This window comes from Camelus dromedarius, chromosome 9 (genome assembly GCF_036321535.1).
Source record: "Camelus dromedarius isolate mCamDro1 chromosome 9, mCamDro1.pat, whole genome shotgun sequence".
NCBI lineage: Eukaryota > Metazoa > Chordata > Mammalia > Artiodactyla > Camelidae > Camelus > Camelus dromedarius.
In genome coordinates, this window is record NC_087444.1 from 67,058,670 (window position 1) to 67,078,508 (window position 19,839).

The 19,839-nt window shown below is 39.1% G+C and overlaps 1 protein-coding gene across 4 annotated transcripts; it reads left to right on the forward strand.

Moving 5' to 3' along the window:
- The first annotated feature begins 511 nt into the window (after positions 1-511).
- Positions 512-19,319, forward strand: ZNF527 (zinc finger protein 527). 4 transcript variants are annotated; one of them, XM_064489595.1, is made up of 6 exons: positions 512-701; positions 3,486-3,560; positions 5,526-5,652; positions 6,291-6,386; positions 15,490-15,582; positions 17,116-19,319. In XM_064489595.1, exons 2-6 carry the CDS (start codon positions 3,528-3,530, stop codon positions 18,693-18,695), a joined length of 1,929 nt encoding a protein of 642 aa, XP_064345665.1. In that variant the 5' UTR covers positions 512-701; positions 3,486-3,527; the 3' UTR covers positions 18,696-19,319. The 4 variants fall into 4 exon arrangements, with proteins under 4 accessions (XP_064345665.1, XP_064345666.1, XP_064345667.1 ...); XM_064489596.1 differs by lacking the exon at positions 512-701 and having other exon boundaries at positions 708-3,560; positions 5,526-5,642; XM_064489597.1 differs by lacking the exons at positions 512-701; positions 15,490-15,582 and having other exon boundaries at positions 708-3,560.
- The last annotated feature ends 520 nt before the right edge of the window (positions 19,320-19,839 follow it).

The window sequence follows — 19,839 nt, forward strand, 5'->3', positions numbered from 1 at the left end:
GATAAGAACACAGTTATAGAAACGTCATGCCCAAAGTCAGCCACAGTCCTTCTTGCACGCGCGCGCACACACACACACACACGCACACAATCGCTCTCACATTCTCGGCGTGAAAGACCCACAGTGTGTAACACAACGACCCACAATCACGGGGCGTGATTTAAAATAGAGGCAAAAATTAAATAAAATACAGAGCCTCATGACATTGACAGAACCCGTTGCCCGGTGATGCGCAAGCACAAAAGTGTGCAGCGACAGTCACACACAAATCGTCACACACAAATCGCCACACCTGAGCATTCAACACCAGCCACAGACGCGCACATCTTCATTGTTCCCTCACACCTAGCCGCGAAGGGTCACTTGAGTGGCCGAGATCGCCCAGGGTCGCACACATCTCCCCGGGTACCCGCTCCTGCGGCCGCGGCTGCCTCTGGCGCAGGCGCGAGGTCGAGGTGTGCCTCGGGGCCCTCTGGGAACTGTAGTTCATTCAGGAAAGACGGCCGAGGCGCAAAGCGTTCTGGGGCTCGGGGTCCGCTGAGTTCGGCCAGGTGCTTGCAACTGGATGTTTCCCCAGCCGAGGGCGGGGTCCCGCGCGACTCAGTCCCCGCCCCGCTCCGCCCCGCGGGGGATGCTGGGAGGCGACGTCGTGGGTCTCGGGTCGTTGGGCGGGTTTCCAGAGCCTGCGACGGCGCGGGGAGGTGAGCTGGGCCTGGCTGCGCGCGAGAGCCGGGGGTCAGGGCCGGGCTTGGGGTGAACCGACGGAGACCGGGATGGGGACCAGACAGGCGCCGCCGGGGAGACTGTGTCACTGCGTCTATCTATGTGAGAGGCTGCGGGTGTGACAGCATGTGAGCTTCTGTGTCACCGTGTGTACGCGCGACTGTGACCGTCTGTCTCCGGTGTAAAACTCTTTTGAGTACATGTGTATTTGGGTGTGACCGTCTCCGCAGGTATAACTGTGTTATTGTGTATGGGTTTGTGAGAGACTGCGGGTGTGACATTACCTGTATGTGATTTTGTTTGACCACTTGTCTCTGTGGATATAACGGCGTTTGAATGTGTGTGACAGAAAGTGTGATTATGTGCCCATGACCGTCTCTCCAGGTATCATTTTGTATGAGTAATTGTGGCAGGATATGTGACCTTGTGTGGTATGTCACTGTGTATGAGATTGTGTGTGACTGTGTCTGTTGGAGTAATTGTGTATCGTCATCTCTACTTTTGTGTTAATGCCACTGTCTTTGTATGTGACATTACAGTTGCGATTGTGTGTCCATATATATGTGTGTGATTGGGTGTGAATTTGTATGTGAGACCTAGTGTGTGGTTGTGAGGCACAGAAAGATCAACATTACTCACCCACATTCACAGTTACTGAGTGACAGAACTGGGACTTAAGCCCAGGCTATTTGGCTCCAGAGTCCTTGCTTTTAATTACTAAACTCTCTTGATTTTTCCCACGTTGTGAGAGTGAAAAATGGGGGCCCTGGGTTCTGAGGGTATTGGAGAGGATTGTCCTTGGTCTTGGACTAGGAACCTTCTGGACATGGAATTTAATCTGGGTCTCTTCCTTTGGTCCCCTTGTGAGTCACAGAACCCAGTCTAAACACACTGTAGTGAGACCATCCTCATATTGGCCGCCTTTGGAGGGGGAAAGCCTAATCTGAAAGCCCAGTATTCCTCTCCTTAGGGCACGGAGTTTGAGATTTTAGGTTTGTTTTTGTTAAAACTCTTCATGCTTGTTACAGAGAGAGGCTGATACATGGCTCTTTTTCTCCTGTGCCAAGTGAGCTAAGTTTTTGGTTCTGACTTTTCCAGTTAATTAAAAAAAAAAACTTCTTATTTTCTTTTCAAATGTTGTGTAGAATTAACTGGGAACAAGGGTGGCACTTCTCTGGGCCAGGAGTTGGCTCAAGCAATCCTGACAGTGAGGAAAGAAAGATTCTGACAGTTGGATTGATTTGCCGAAGGTCATGTAGCCCACAAGGGAAGCATGGAGGGCCAGTGTGCATCTGGGGGATGGGAGCTATATAAAGCCCAAGTCTTTTCCATCACCTTCCTTCAGAGATTCATGGTTCATCTCAAACTTGAAAATTATCACTCAAGTGATACACAGCTATTTTAAACAGAAATTTAAAAGATATTTCTGTTATGTAGAAGCTACTTGGGGTTCCCAGATGCTGAGAAAACTTCATTGATTCTCCTCTTGGGTTGCAAAGGCTTTTATGGACAGTTTCAAGCTGCGTTGCACTGACGAAATAATTTTCTTAGAGATTAAGCTGACTAGTGCAGAGTAGCCCAGAATTAGGGGGTTGTATATCTTAAATTCTAGGTCAAATACAACTATCCTTTTCAGAATGAAGAAATGTTGGCTCTGAGAAAGCAAGGAACTTATTTCAGGCTGTGCAGTTTATTGTTGGTTTGGTATTGAAATTTGCAGTGTTTGCCTCAGGCTGAATTTCTGTGGAGTAATAAAGGTAACACCTGCCACTTCCAAAGATGCTTCTCTAAAAAATATATAGCATTGAATTCTCAGGTTATGTTGACTATTGCCCATGTGGACATTGTGGTCTCTTAAAAGAGGACCAGTTTTTGAGTCACACTGCAGTTTGACTCTTATGGCTTTGAGTTAGCTGATTAAGCTTTTTGAACCTCAGTTTCACTTGTTGTTAAATGTAGATAATAATATCCACCTTGGCAGTTTTGTGAAGATTAAGTAAGACAATGACATATACAACATGTGTAGCATTGCCGTTTATATGACAGGAGCCACAGTGAGATTTATTTATTTGTTTATCAAATATGTTTTGAGCATCTACAATGGTTCTGGCATTATTCTAGTACTAGAGATATACCAGTGAACCCAACAAGTCCTAGCTCTCTTAAATCTTATACTATTCTTTGAGAAGACAACAGTAAACAGAAAAGAGAAGTTACATCTCCAGTGGTATTAAATGCTAAGAAGAGAAGTAAATCAAGATAAGGAAAAATAGTAACTGGAAGGGAGGTTCTCTTTAGACAGAATAGAGAGGTCGCTCCAGCAGTTGAGCACAGATAGGAATGAAGAGCAGGAGTGTGCCGTGTGCAGGCAGAAGGCAAAGTCAAGGCAATGGTCTTCAAAAAGGAGTATGCACAGTGTTTGAGGAACTGTACGGAGATCTGTGTGCCTGGAGTAGGGTGAGTGAGCGGGAGAGGAGTGGGAAATAAGGTCTAAGGGGCAGCTGGGGCTAGATCATACATTGTCTTGTTGGGCATAGGGTGGACTTTAGATTTTGTTGAGTCAGGCTGTGTGTGCTTAAGATCAGTCAGGACTTCAGGGGTTAAGTTCAGCTTTGGCCTTTTTTCCTCAGATCTGAAAGTGGATATGGTTGGTCAGCATAAGAAGACTTGGGACCATAAAGGGGCAAAAAACTCTGTCATTCTCAGATCAGCACCATAGGGCTGGCCTGCCTTTTTCCTCTTCTTTAACTCTCCCTTCTCAGGACTCTGTTCTCCAAAAGAGAAAATTGAAGAAGGAAGGAAGAATGGCTGTTGGACTATGTAAAGTCATGTCCCAGGTAAGTTGATGTTTTCCCTTTGTTTCCAGAAGTTACACCTCATTTTTTTTTTAACTTTGGGACCTCAGAGAGTCACAGATAACCCAGTGAGCACTCTCTTCACTTCTCTCTTTCCACTATTTGTTCATATAATCCTTCTATAAAGTATTTAGTATCTTTTTTACTCAGTGTTTTGCTTAAATGTGTGATGGAACTGAACTTTCCTCTTTAGATGGATCAGGATTTGTTGTGTTGTAGATGTATGCAAGAGAAATAAAGGATAGAGTGTGACTATCAAGTGTCCTATTAAATAGAGAGGTCAAGGATGGCTTTTCTGAGGAAGTGACATTGAAGCAAAGGAAAACCTCAGTGAGAGTAGGGAGTACGCTTGTGGAGATCTGGGGAAGAACTTTCAAAGTAGAAGGACTAGCAAGTATAAAGTTACTATAGTAGGAGCATGTTTGATGTGTTCCAGGAATAGAAGTGAGCCAGTATCCTCAGAGGTTAGTGAGCACTGTGAGGTCGGTCAGAGCAGAAGCTAGGGACTAAATTATACAAGCCCTTGAAAGTCATAACCATAATGCTGGATTTTGTTCTAAGGGTGAAAGAGAGCCACTGGACTGTTTGTGATGTGATTTGCTTTATGTTTTAATGGGAAAATAGATAGCAGGGGAGTAAGGGTGGGAGCAAGGGGGCCAATCAGGAGGCTACTGCAGTAATCCAGGTAGGAGGTGATAGCTGCCTGGCCTGTGGTGGTGACATTGGAGCTGGTGAGATTCAGGGTGTATATTGGAGATAAAAAATATGGGATTTGATCAGGGATTGTTTGTGGAGTGTGAGAGGAAGAAAGAAGTCATGGATGACTGCAAAGATTTTTGACCTGGGCAACTGTGTAAATGGTCATGCCATTTACTGAGACGGGAAGACAGGGTGGGGTGAAATAAGAATCAAGAATTGAGTTCTATTTGCAGCAACATGAATAGACCTAGAGATCATTATACTAAGTGAAGTAAGTCAGACAGAGAAAGACAAATATATGATATCACTTATATGTGGAAGCTAAAATGTGATAGAAATGAACTTACATACAAAACAGAAACAGACTCACAGACATAGAAGACAAACTTATGGTTACCAAAGGGGAAAGGTGGGGGAAGGAATAAATTAGGAGTTTGGGGTTAGCAGATACAAACTACTATGTGAAAAATAGATAAACATCAAGGACTTACTTTATAGCACAGGGAACAATATTCAATAGCCTGTAATAACCTATAATGAAAAAGAATATACAAATGTATGTATAACTGAATCACTTTGCTGTATACCAGACACTAACACAACATTGTAAATCAACTATACTTCAATTAAAAAATAAGAATTGAGCTCTAAATACAATGTTAGAACATGTGAGTTTTTTCCAGAGTTTTTATATACCCTTTCAATGAAAATTCATCTAAATCTCTTCACATATCCTTCATTATTTCTTCAAGATACATCCCTGGAAGTTTCTCCTTACATATAAAGTCTAACTTTCTCACCATACCCTTTTGTTAAAGCCCAGTTCAAGGCCTTCCTTCGCTACTCTGACCCATCTGATACCCCAGTCTATGGAATATAAAGAAATTCTCCATATAAGAATGTCTTGATACTTCGGATATGTAACATGAAGCCTAGCATTTGCTCATATACTTTCATGTTATAAACTCATGTTTCGTGCTAGAAGCTATTTTTTTTCCTGCATATCTATCTTTTCTCTTTTACAAAAATGTGATCATTTCAAGGGGTGAGTCTGTTTCTAATATTTCTCATTCTCTCAAAATATTTGACAAACCTAGGCACAGACTTGTTTCCCAATAATTATTTCCCTCGGACCCCTTAGAGTTTTGAACTCTGGCTGGAAGCAGAATTCTGGAAGCAGAATTCATCTTTTCTGCTAGGACCTTATGGGAGTACTTGGCAAACAAGAATTTTTTTTTTTTATTTCAGGGTTTGGTGACCTTCAAGGATGTGGCTCTAGATTTTTCCCAAGAGGAATGGGAATGGCTGGACTCTTCTCAGAAGGATTTATACAGAGATGTCATGTTGGAGAACTACAGGAACTTGGTATGGCTTGGTAAGGATGTGTCTCCCCCATAATTCACATCTCCCCTATGGGGTGTTTTTACTTCCTCCATTGGGAATATCGAGGGTATCTTAAATGCTTAGCTAGATTTCTGCTTTATGTTCCCAGGAAGTTATGTGAAGCAGTTTCACAGAGTTATAATTGAGTAGTTCCCTTTGCTGTAGAATGATGATTTGAGAGAGCAGCATCAGTATGGCTTCAGAATTTTTTAAATGGCAAATTATGAGATCCCGCACTAGACCTACAGAATCAGAAATTCTGGGAATAGGCTCAGTAGGCTAGGTTTTAATGAGCCCTTCAGATGGTTCTGATGCCCGTTAAACTTTGAGAGCCACTGTGGTTTCTGATTCAGTAGGTCTAGGTTGGGGCAGCCTGAAAATTTACATTTCTAATAAATTCCTAGGTGATGGTTCTCCTGCTCTAGTACTTTAAGAACTTCTGCTGTGAAAGAAGCTTCATCTTTCTCATCCTCCATTCAAGCATCATTCCATTCTCAGGCCCTTCCTCTAATGTCCTTTCTTGCCTAATGACCAAGAGACTGAGTCTTGAGTCTTGGAACAGCAGTAGCAAGATGATGTGTCTATGTGTCAGTCTCTCATTTGCTCTCATTTTTCTTTTCCTGTAAACAGGGCTCTCCATTTCTAAGCCCAACATGATCTCCTTATTGGAGCAAGGGAAGGAGCCTTGGTTGGTGGAGCGAGAGATGTCAGATGATCAGTATGCAGGTGAGTGACGGGGAACCGGGCGGGAAGGGCTGCTGTAAGGTGCCAGCCCAGGTGGTCATGAAAAGGCTGCCCTGGGCGTCAGGGGGTCTTTTCCTCTCTATTTCTATCAAGCTATACTCTCAAGAATACTTCTGCCTATACCCTGAATCTCATTCCTTCTCAGTTCTTCTTTCCCGTTTATGAGCAGAATTGTATACATTTCTAGAGTTCTTTTCAGAGTTTTTATTTTTATCAAAGTTATTATTGAAGTTATGTAGGCACATTGGTTGAAGAGACAAGTAGTCTTACAAGGGTTACTCCCTTAAAAAACGCAGTCTCTCGCCCTGCTTCCCAGTTTCCCTCTCCCTAGAGGGATCCACTTTCTTCACTTTTGTAGCTTTTTTTGGTGTTTTCTTCATGTCTCTAACAAATATGTGATGTTGCTATTTCTTGACTGTTTTTTTCGGGTTTGGTCCTCATCCAGAATTTAGTACTTTCTTATCCTGAATCCAACACATGCTTGTAACACACACACACACACACACACACACACACACACACACACACACACACTTTGCCATCTCCCTATCTCACCAGTATCATAATTTTGATTGAATCAGTGTTTACATTATTATGGCTATTAAGTGCTAGTCATAGCCATGCTGTGCATGTACCAGGATTACTTTTTCTGTCAACTTTATATTTTTCCTGGCATTAATAATTTTCTGGATTTTTTTTCCTGTTTGTTTTTCCCTCTTAGTTTTTTTATATACATGTTCCTAACTCAGTTCTCAACTCCCCATCTAAATTGTCTTAATCTCTTAAGACACTCAGACACATTAGGTTATCTATTGATTTTTATCTTCTTAGAGAAATCTCTCCCAGAGTCTTCAGATATGCTTCACTCTAACAGATGGCTCATTACATTTTCTTGCATTCTATTTGGGTTTATCTGATATTTTCTCATGATTAGATGGAGGTAATGCATTTGTGAAGAGTGCCGCAGGAATAATGTGTCCCTCTCGGTGAGTGCATCATACTAAAGGAGTCATAATATTGATGTGTCTTGTTATCAAAGATGTTAATTTTCATCACTTGATGAAAGTGGTGTCTGCTTGGTTTCTCCATTGTAAACTTACAGTTTTTCTATTTATTAGTAATAAATATTTGGAGGAAACACTTTGAGATTACTCAATTTCTTCTGGTACTTTTGCCCACTGAATTTAGCATCTATTGGGCCATTGGATCTTGTCTGCAACAATTAATGCTGTGATATTGGCCTGACATTGATACTTTTGTTTCCTTCTTTTCTTTACACATATTAACTAGGATTATTTGGTTGGGAAGAGCTGTTCCATCTCTCCCCTTTGTTTATATTTTGAATCATTTCTTCATATATATGGAATGATGGATTTTTCTTCTATGAAGTAGAACTACTGAATCATTATTTTGTTGCTCAAGTTGTTCCAGCTTTGACCATTGGGATCTCCTTCAAGTTCATTCCTGTGATCTTTTAACATGCCCCTATCCATTTTTTTGAGCACTGCCTTCCTCTATGGTTCCAGGTGTTCCAAGTTCATCTTGTTTTTCTTGTTCCATCCTTGAATCAACCACTTCTCCAAGGAGCCCTTTTTATTGGGAAATGCTATTTAGAAGCCAAGGTCTGGGTGATCGGTGTGCTCATTGCTACTTGGATGTCATTTCTTCTAGGCACTCCTGGCAGATGGAGGTGGGAAATATATGTATATATACCAACACACAAGAACAGACACACACTTCTATATTTACTTCTGCTTCTTTTTTTTATATATTAAAATTTTCAGTGTATATTGATACCTTGATTCTAGTCCTGCTCCACAAGGTTTATCGTAGCCTTCCTCCTTTACTTATCTGTTATTTCTTTGTCTGACAATGCGAAGTGATGTATTTAATTTTTTGCTCAATTTAAATATACATATAAAGTAGTTTCAGAATTTCTAACCTATTCCTCTGTGAGAAACAAATTTACTATCTATATTACATTATTTGTATGTGGATATGTGTTTTTTTAGTCTTAAGGATTCAGTTAAAAACTATTTTCCAAAGTGATTTAAGTTAGTTCTTCTAGGTTCATTCGTTACTATTGATTCCTGCCTCATCCTGGTTGGTTTTAATTGTTTTGCGTTTATTTTTTTTAGTATCTGAAACATTGCTATTACCAAACTCAGCTTTGGCTGCTCACCACTCAAAAGCCAGTACTCGTGAGACAAGTGTTGGTGGAAAGGAAAGGTTGCTTTAATCAGAAGGCTGGCAACCTGGGGAGAAGGTGGACTCATGTCCCCAAAACCAACTTTCAAGATTCTGCTCAGCCATGACAGTTTTTAAAGGGAAAAAAGGGGAAGTAATCTCAGTTAATCATTGGGGCAGGAGGTTAGGTTCTGCATCATTTTCCATTGTGTGTAGACTGGTTGACTTCACATGATCTTTTTTTCTGATATCTCGTCCACATGGTCTGCCTACAGGATTGCTAAGGAGGCTGCTGGGGATAGAGAGCTTTAACTACTTAATTCTTAATTCTTTAACAGCTTAATTCTTTGTTCCTATTTCTTTAATCTAGGAATAGAATCAACAGGTTAGGCAAGGCATTGTTTGCATTCAGTAGAGCAATGTCAGGAGTTAGGTTAAATATTACCTAGTGATCTCATTTTTATAATTAAGGTTTCAGGGGAATTGAAGTAGGCAAACAGGAAAGGGCAAAAAGAACTGCTTATAAACCCCCACTTGTCAGACATCATTCCATTTCTGTGGGATTAGGGCAGGAGGTCTATCTTCTGTAACTTCTTCATGCTGACATAGGGCGCCATATTCTCAGAGTGGAAGATGTTGACATGGGTCTGTAACATCTCATTACTGGCAACTTTAGTTGTCTACTTATATATATGGGCAAAGCAAGCTACAATTACTTTGATGCCCACAAAAATACATTTCATTATGAGAAATAGCATTAATCCCATTCTCTTGAGGCCAGTTCTGGAATTGTGCTGGCAGTAGATTCAGCACTGCTCAAGATGGAGCACCTGATGTCATGGCTGCAGCCTGGTCATCATGCAGTTAGCTTTTTCCCTCTGGTGACAGTTATAAAATCTGTACAACAACTCAGGAATGTACATTAGACACTGAAAGATTCTGTGACTCTACTGTCATCAAGCAAGACTTGATCTTGCTCTTTAGTGACTCAGGGAGGCTTGGGAGACTTCAGCTTTTCTATTAACAAGAGGCAGGGGACATGGAGAGGCCTTTGTCCTTGGAGGGGCCTGCTCAGTCTTATTAACTATGTTCCTAAGAATCAGGTCTTTACAAGAATATATCCTCAGAAAAGTGTTGCTCCCTCCTCATCCCTCCTGTCCTGTCTCTGTTCCCTACTCCTTCCTGCCCCTTCTTTACCTACCCCTTGTAGATTACCAGTCTCTTTATTTTCAGGTTTGTCCTTTTTATGTTTGTTTTGCACAAGTGAGGGAATACATATGTAGGTTCTTGTATTTCTCTGTATGCTACATGAAGATTAGCATGCCATGGATACTCTTTGTATTTTACTCTTTTCATACACACATGTGCGCGCACACACACACACACACGTATATGTACAATTGTCCCTTGAGCAACACAGTTTGAACTTAAGGTTTCACTTATATGCAGATTTTTAAAAATAAATACTACACACGAGCCAAAGTTTGTGGACCTGTGGATGCTGAACCCCAGATACAGAGGGCTGATTATAAAGTTAGACCCCTGACCCCTGTGTTGTTCAAGGATCAGCTGCACAGGAATTCACTCCATATTAGTTCATGGAGAGCTGCCTCATTTTTCTAACGGCTGCACAATGCTCCATCATGTGGATGTTATAGTAACTTACGCAACTACTCACTAAGGTGTGGACATTTAGGATGTTTGCAGTAGTTTACAATTACAGTGTTACAATAAATAACTTTGTACATATGTATTTTCGTTCTGTTGAGGCTTTATCTTCAGGGTAGTTTCCAAGATGTGAGATTGCTTATGAAGTTTTGTTGGGAATTGCCAAGTTCCCCTCCAAAGGTTGTACTAGTCTGCTTTCTGTGTTAGCTTCTTATGGCTACTGTTAACACATTACCACAAATTTAGTGGCTTAAAACAGCACAAATTTATTACCTTCTACCTCTGGAGGTCAGAAGCTGAAAGTGGGTCTTACAGAGCTAAAATCAAGATGTCAGCAGCCTGCCTGCTTTCTGAAGGCCCTAGGAGAGAATCTGTTTCTTGCCTTTTTATGCTTTCTTTAGTGCCTTTATCCATCTTTTTATTTCCAACTTTGTAAAAGCACTTTGTTTTAAATATGGGCTTTATATGTAGTATAGAGTTGAGTTCTGGTTTGTCAACCAGTCTGGACATCATTTCAGTTTAATAGGTGAAAGTCCAGTCATATTTTTGATATGTTTGGGCTTAATTCTGCATTTTGTTTTATGTTATATTTTCTGGTTTTTATCATTTTTTTAAAAAGACTTTCATTTATCTGTTTTTTAAAAAAAATTAATTAAAAATTTTTGGCGGGGTTATTATTTTTTAAATTTTATTTACTTTTTTTTTTAATGGCCTTTCTGGGGATTGAACCCAGGACCTCGTGCATGCTAAGCACACATTGTACCACTGAGCTGTACCCTACCCCCGTGGTTTATCTGTTTTTCTAGCCTTTTTTTGGTCATGTAATACTGTAGTTTTTATAATAATCAGAAAAAATTTTCTTTTGTTCTAGTGTTTACCTTCATGGTTATAGTGTTCTCGTTCTTCAGACAATATTTATTCTTTCTATTACTTGACTGGTCAGCTTTAAAAACTAGCCTTTGTTTTTTAACCTGTAACAGATGAGTCAGTAAGTAGCTTAATTTTGCTGCCCACCTTCCCTTAGCAAATTTTGTTAGTTGTATGCTTTGTACTTTGTCCAAGCATATTATATTTACATGCTGTTCTATCACATTTATCCCAGTCTTTCATTTTGTCTTAATTTTGTAGTTAAATATACTTAGTGTTTTCCACTACGTCCTTTTGCTGAAATTTCTCTAGACATCTCTTGATTGGCTGAAGTCTGTCCTCTGGCAGTTTCCTCAAAGAGAGTTCATGGAACCAGTGTCCCCCTCAAGTTCTGCCTTTGTTCATAATTGGCCATTCTTTCCTTCAGTTTCATATAGAATAGGATTGGTGATGAATATTGTTACAAAGATGTCTGATGCCAGCTTGATATTTTCCCTTTATGTGTAAGTACCTTCATATTTTTTTCGGAACTCCTAGATGGTTCTTGTTTTCGCTTTAAAGTCATTTTATTAGGGCACGTTTCAGTCTTGACCGTTTTGAGTCACTTTTTCCTAGTACATGTGTTCTCTCTCAGGATGGAGAGTCAAGTTTTTATTTCAGGAAATATTTCTTTTCTTTGTTATTGATGAAGTTAAAAATACAGGGCAGTGTAGAGTATAATATAATAACATAGTAAAAGATTTCCTACTGATAAACTGTTTTTGTGTTTCTGAATTGCATACTTGGTCATGTGTATTATTCGTTTAGTATACTGCTTGATTCAGTTTTTATATTTAAAAATTTTGCCTGTTATCCATGAGGGAGATTGGTCTGATGTAAAAACATGTGACAATAAAAAGTGATGATTTGAGGGAGAAAAATACTTATAAAGCTTTAATGCCTTAAATTTTAATGTCTTCTATAAACCATTTAAAAGAAGATATCAGTGTAATTAAAATACGTGCAAAGTATATGAGTAAGAAATTCACCAAAGAAGACACAAAGTATATAAAAGGTACAGAATGTATATAAAAATGTTCAATATTATAATAAGAGAATTACAAGTTAAAACAATAATGAGGTACTCTTACTTGTAGGGGCAAAGATTTTTAGAATGATATTAGCCAGTATGATTAAGTTTGAAGACATGTACTTTATATTGCTGATAGGAATGTAAATTTATAAAAATTATTTTGGAAGGCAGTTTGACAGTGGATATTACTATTTAAAATATGTGTATAGTTTTATTTCACTCTAGAACCTATAAAATATTAAATTATGCAAAAACGTTGTAGAAGCTGCTTATTTGATTTGTAAGTTGGTTATGAGGAATCAAAAAAATGTATACACAAATGTGAGGCATTTTATTTTAACTTTATGGCATATAAGTGAACGTTCATTATTTTTTTGATATAGTGCTAAAGCCTTTTACTTGAATATGCTCTGTTGATTAAAATTCAACTTTGTCTTTCTGACATAAATAAAAACTTTCATTGTTGATTTCTTATAAAGCGAAGCAAAAATGCTTCCAAACCAATGAATATAGAATCCTTACAGAGTTTTATGTTTTTAACAGGCTTCTACAGTTCTCTTCCATACTTAAATCAAAACCGAGTTTTTGAGTAACTCACTTTTAGCCTGTTTTTCTACAACTTTCAACTTAGTTTTCATTAAAAGGACTCTCTTTCAGCACTCATCTAATAAATTGTTTAATTAAAGTATGTAATTATAAATATCCAGTACATGTGAACTAAATAGGTTGAGAGCACAACTGAATTTTGGCAAGCAGATAACTTAGCTTTAGGGATACAGGTGTAAAAATCTGTTAAGATGCTGGTTACCTAAATTATGGTTCATTCATTCTGCGAATGAGGTAGCTTTGTTTGTGCTGACATGGAAAAATGTCTACAATGTTGTAAGTTAATTCTTTTAAGTTAGAAAAAAGTTGTTATCTGTACAGGAAAAATTCTAGGAGGATAACAGACCCAACCATGAATAGTACTGGTCTTTGGGATGATGTTTTGAGAGAGTATACTTCATACATTTTTGCATTGCTTAAATATTTTCTAATACATATTATTTCTGTTTAAAAGAAAATATGAAAAATATTGTAGAGCAGCCCTAATGTGCTTGTCCTCAGCTGATGCTCCCTTACACATACAGTTGGGTAGGGAAATCCTTCCATGTGTTTTTCTCATGAGATTCCTTTCAACCAAGTGTAATCAGGATGGGCGTGCACAGTGATGTACCCCTTCACTCTGTTCTCCTCTGCATCCTATAAGTTTTTGTGGGTTTTTTTTTTTTTTTGGCATTAGGTGTATTTTTCTTGACACTTCCTCACAATGATAGATAATTTTACAAATCACCCTGATTCAGCCCTTTTATGGAAGAGACTTTAGTGAGAAGAAGGTGTAAAATGCAAGGCTTAGGTAGTATTATTGGTCCAAGAATTTCATCAGAATTTTCTTTCGTAAGTATTGATTATTTTTTTCCTAAGCATCCTTTAAAATAATTTCATAAATTCAGAAATAAAATCATTATGGAATTATGATAGCAAGTGACCTGATATAAAATAACTTGGGGCAAATGAGTATGAATATTTATTTTTTTCACTTAGTACTGTTATATCTAACGTTTTTGTTTACTTAAGTTTTTAAAATAATTTTGTGACATTTTATAGGACCTTTTTGGTGTTCCTGTATGCCATACTCCCTTCTGTCTTCCAGTTCCTTAAATACTAGTTGTAATCTTCACTTGTTGCCTTTAGTTCTGATTCTCTTCCACTGTCTTATTTACCACTTACAATCTGACTTCTGCCCCTCTAGTGTGAATAAATCCAGGTGCTTTTCTTCATTTTCACACTCCTCAGCTTACTGAGATGCATAAGGTACTTTTTCTCTGTCCAAAGCTCTGTTCTGTTTCTCTCTCCCTCTAAGTGGCTCCTGTGCCTGTTTTTCTTTCTTTTCCTCATTCAGCCATAAGATCTTTGTCATTGGATCTCTATGCATTGCAGTCTAATAGAATATTCTGTGATAATAGAAGTGATCTGTGCTTTCCAAAACAGTAGCCACGAGCCACATTTACTTTTAAGCACTTGAAATAATGCTAGGTGTGATTGAGAAACTGAATTCTTAAATTTTGAATTTTGATTAAATTGCCATATGTGGTTAGTAGCTGCTATATTGGACAGCGTAGCTATACATTCTCTTAAACAAGGAGATCCAATCTATAAATCTGTGGGTCATTGGTTAAGCTGTTCATTGGAGCATGGATTCTGGACTTTACCAGTAAACTCCCTTTTTGTTTTTAAGATTTCCCTTTTTTCCACACACTTGCACCAGAATCTCCTGGGTTTCATGCCTGGGGAGTGTTTACTGAATCAAAGGAGGGTTTACTGAATCAGAAGACGGTCTACTGAATCAGTATATCTACCTACTGCTCACCAGTTCAGCACAGGTCTGCAGCCTAGTGAGATCTTTTCTTCTTCCAACCTTATACACCAGCCTACTTACTATACAGTTCTGATTGGATTCCAAAGTTGCTCATGATTTGACTTCTAACTTCCATCATTTATAGATTATGATCAGTTGGAAATTATGTGTCTCTGGTATCTATCTGGATACGTTTTAATCCCAAAGAGGTTACCTTTCCCATTCTGTCTTGCCATGTGGTCATCAGCCTATTTCATAATTCTTTTGGACAGAGATGTAATAATACCTGCGCCTACTAGTGGTGCAGGCGTAGGGATAACTTAATGAGCATGTATTAATTTGTCTCATTTTATGATAAGTATCAGTGAACATGTATAGTGAGCCAGACACTGCTAGGTATTGTATAAATACGTTATCCCTTATTTTTATACTACACTTGCAAGATCACCTTATTTTGCCTACTTAGAAACTGAGGCTCAAGAGGTCGGTTAATCAGTTTACTAACAGTAGAATAACTGGCTCTAGCTGGGTGCAGGGGTAGGATTCAAACTCACCTTTGACCCTCAAGCCCTTTTGTGTTTCTGCTGTGCCACATGGATGCCGGTTTGTCTGTCTTCTGCTTTGCCTGAATCCATAATTTTCCTTTGCCCCTCAATCAGTTACTGATATGAGTAAATTACCTTTTGCTGAATGCCATCATAATGCCATTGACTTCTAAGTGTTCCTCTATTCCAGTCATAGTGAACATGTCTTCTACATATTTAATACTTATTTCGTGCTCCATACATCCCCCAGGCTCTACTGTGTACTTTCCCCTGGAGTACCCCACATGAAATTCCTTCCCTTATAGTATTCATTTGTCTAAGTCCAGAACATCTTTTTTTGTTTTTAAGAGAGTGGTTGGAGCTCCAGGCACCTGAGAATCCTCCATGTTAGAGAATGTCGGCATCTTCTCCTCAGTCTTCTTTTACTCAGCATTACCTTAGGTATTGTATAAAGCTATCATTTGCCTGGAGTAAAGATTTATTCTTGGTAAGAGGGAATGTGGTGGCCCTGGGTGATGGATACAGGAAAAGAGGTTCTAGGAGAGTAAGTGAGGCAATAGCGGTGGTTGTACTTCTGCCAGAAGAATGAACAACAGTGTAGACCTAACAGAGGATAAGTCAACAAAAGACTCTCAGGCCTAGGTTGAGATGGGGGCCCAAGTACGAGAAAATCCATGGCTGTGCATAGGAGGGCCTGGTAGAGATGGGAGCTTTCCTTGAGTGGAAGGTGTGTTGGGATGAAAGGTACAGATGGAGTATATGTTCTTTGCTTTTCAGTTTGTGCAGATGTAGCCTGGAGGCAGCTTTTCTTTCAACAGGTGGGAAGCTGTTATGAAAAAAGACTGTATCTAATTATCTGAAGAATGCTAACATGTCCAGTTCTAAAGTAACCCTAAGCTTACCAAAACATGAAAATACTGAATATGAATACAAAGTATGCAAATACTGTTACTGAAATAATCACTGTATTTTGGCAGCTTGATCATAGCCTTGTAAATCAATCTCATATTCTCCAGGAATTATTTCTTAACTAAGCTAGCGAGCTTTGATCTCTGATTTTCTGACACTTGTACTGCTAATAATCTGTGTCATGTTAACTAGTTCTGCATTATGTATTATATTGAATTTTTGTATGCACAAATTTTCTCTCTCAGTTTTTTAAAAAAGGGAAGGACCTGTGTCTCAGACTTTTTTCTCTCTATTAGAAGTTGGGCACTCTGTATAGCTGAGTGTATCAGCTGATTAACATGGTGTAACATGTTGTGGTGTAACATGGTGTGGGTTTGTTATTTTCCTGTTTTGGAGATCGTCTTTTGAAAAATAGTTTTCTTTCCACCTCACCTCTACCAGTATTCTCTCCTGAAAGATCAAGTGTCTGTTCTGTAAGGCAGCATTTTTCTATGATAAGAAAAGGTGACCTTCAGATTTCTTCTAAAACCTAAGGGGGAAAAAACCATTTTTCTCTGGTCCTTGATAAAATCTGGAAAGTTGTTGAGCATTCTGTCAGCACTCATTCATTCAGCAAAATGCTGCCATTTTCCTATGTACTAAATATAACAGTAAGAAGAAAGAGAGGTAAACATTAATCTCTGCCCTTATTGAGCTTTTAGTTTAGCTAGTGCAGGACGGACTGGAGACTAAAGACTAGAGGCAGGGAAATAGTAACTACGATCTAATCTGTTGTTCTCAGTTCCTTATCTTCTTGGTATTTAGCCTTGTCTGCATCTTGACGCCCTGCATTTCCCTTCTCACCGTCTCACCGTCACCACCACATATACCTTCCTCTGTCAGCTGTCTTCATCCTTTGTGCTTTCTTTGTATTTTGTTCATATTGCATGGCCGTATTTGAGAGGTGTCAAAACCATGACTTTCTTCTCTCTTTCCCCCAAGTAAGTTCTCCAGTTTCATCAATAAGAGTTTTCTTTCTCCTTGCAAAGGGAAAGAGGAGACATTTGCTTTCTTGATATTTTTCAGACTGGGAGTCTTGGTATGAAATCAAGGCATTATCTCCAAAGTGGTACATTGATGAAGAGGAAATATCCCAGGGGATGATAATGGAAAGACTGACAAGTTACGGCCTTGGACGCTCGTGTTTCAGAGGAGCCTGGAAACGTGAGGGTGAATTTGAGCTGCATCAAGGAAATCAGGAGAGGCATTTCAGGCAAGCGACAACTCTTAAGGAAATCTCTGCTGGGAAAAGAGACAATGAGTATAATAATTCTGAGAGAAACGTTCTCTTGAAGTCAGTGCTTTTAACACAACGGAGAGTTCCCACAGTAGAGCAAGTACATAAATTTGATATTTATGACAAAATGTTCCCCCAAAATTCAGTCCTAATTGAGCATAAAAGACTGCATGCTGAGGATGAATCTTTGATAGCTGATGGATGTAAAGAACTCAACCAGAGTACAAACCTCAGTAAAGAGGCAGAAATTCCTCCTGGGGAGAAACCTTATGAAAGTAATGATTTTTCAAATCTCTTAAGTTTCCACTCATTACTTACTCAGCATCAGACAACTCATTTTGGGAAATTACCCCATGGATATGATGGATGTGGTGATGCCTTTAGCTGTTACTCATTCTTTACTCAACCTCAGAGAATTCACAGCAGAGAGAAACCATACGCATGCAATGACTGTGGAAAAGCCTTTAGCCATGACTTCTTTCTCAGTGAACATCAGAGAACTCATATCGGGGAGAAACCATATGAGTGTAAGGAATGTAACAAAGCTTTCAGACAGAGTGCACACCTTGCTCAACATCAGAGAATCCACACTGGAGAGAAACCCTTTGCATGCAATGAGTGTGGGAAGGCATTCAGCCGTTACGCCTTCCTTGTTGAACATCAGAGAATTCACACAGGAGAGAAACCATACGAATGTAAAGAATGTAACAAAGCCTTCAGACAGAGTGCACACCTTAACCAACATCAGAGAATCCACACTGGAGAGAAACCCTATGAATGTAATCAGTGTGGGAAAGCCTTCAGCAGACGCATAGCCCTTACTCTGCATCAAAGAATTCATACAGGAGAGAAACCCTTTAAATGTACTGAATGTGGGAAGACCTTTGGATATCGCTCCCACCTTAATCAACATCAGAGGATTCACACCGGTGAAAAGCCCTATGAGTGCATCAAGTGTGGGAAGTTTTTTAGGACTGACTCACAACTTAATCGACATCACAGAATTCATACTGGAGAGAGACCCTTTGAATGCAGTAAATGTGGGAAAGCCTTCAGTGATGCTTTAGTTCTAATTCATCATAAGAGAAGTCATGCAGGAGAGAAACCATATGAATGTAACAAATGTGGGAAGGCCTTCAGTTGTGGCTCATACCTTAGTCAACATCAGAGAATTCATACTGGAGAGAAACCCTACGAATGTAATGAATGTGGGAAGGCTTTCCATCAGGTCTTGTCCCTTCGGCTGCACCAGAGAATTCATGCTGGAGAAAAGCCCTATAACTGCAATGCATGTGGGAACAACTTTAGCTGTGCTTCAGCCCTTAGACGACATCAGAAAATTCATAGTAGAGAAACTGACTGTGTGTAACAAGTATAAGAAAGAAAACACTTAGTCACTACTCAGTCCTTATTAAATCAATATCAGCGAATTCTTCAGATAGTAATTCTATGAATGTAGTACATGTGGAAAAGCCTTCAGTTCATGAGCATCCCTCACTTGAAACAGCCTGAGTAGTAGACGTCCGTTACTTTGGGATCTGTTCTACGCACCATTTGAGACTTACCTCACCCTCAATGCACATCATTCCGGTGAAGCTGTTTAATCAGGGAGAGCTGTGGATTGGTCAGAGGCTGGCCAATTATTTTCCTCAACCTAATGATGGATAGGGATTTAGAAATGGCCCTGTCTAGACTGAAGAGCCATAGGCGGGTATTGTTATGGGTTGTAAGAGAAGATCATTTCCCCGCTCCTGGAATTGGAAGTTTCAAGGATTTAGTAAGGCTAAAATCTCACCAGTAACCTTTTTGCCACCACATGAAGGAAGCCTTCCCGAGATAAATCCAACAACATAAAGGGAAAATGGAGGTAAGAGACAGAAATCTGAGGATATTATGTGATCTTCTGGATCCAGTCATGCCTGAAGTCTACACCATCTTTTGATTTTTCATTTTTGTGATCCAATAAATTTCCTTTTTTTGCTTGTTAATTTAATTTGGGTCTTTGCCTCTTGGAATCAGAGTCCTCATTTCTACACCCCATGTTTGCTATACATGTGAGAAAACCTTAATCTTTTATATGGTGTAATTATTTATCCAAAGGAGAAACCTTATAAAAAGTTATGAAATTACACACACAGCCTTCATAAAGCTGAGAGAATTTTTACATTTTGTTTGTTGATTAAAACTAAGTATTCATTAGTCTGTTTAACAATAAGAATGAATTTTTACAATTTACTTAGTAAAACTTCTTAACAGGCTTTCTCATAGGGAATTAAAATAATTTGTGGCAGTGACTCACTATAGATGCTTGAAGAAAGATTGCCCAGCTCAGAGAATAATGGATCCATCAGTTTAATGAATGGCTCTTCATCATAAGGGAATTATTTGATCTCTTGCTTGCAGCGTGGGTTTGAACATACTGTGTGATAGACTATAATTAGATAGAATTGTAAATGAGGTCTTTTGTAAGTGGGTTGTAAACTTGGTTTAAGAAGTTTATGGATAATTTCTTT

Coding starts and splice junctions, on each gene's coding strand:
- ZNF527 (XM_064489595.1), top strand. CDS start 3,528: ATGGCTGTTGGACTATGTAAAGTCATGTCCCAG. Junction 5,653..6,290: donor CAGGAACTTGGTATGGCTTG/GTAAGGATGTGT, acceptor TCCTGTAAACAG/GGCTCTCCATTTCTAAGCCC. Junction 6,387..15,489: donor GTCAGATGATCAGTATGCAG/GTGAGTGACGGG, acceptor TTTGTTTTTAAG/AGAGTGGTTGGAGCTCCAGG.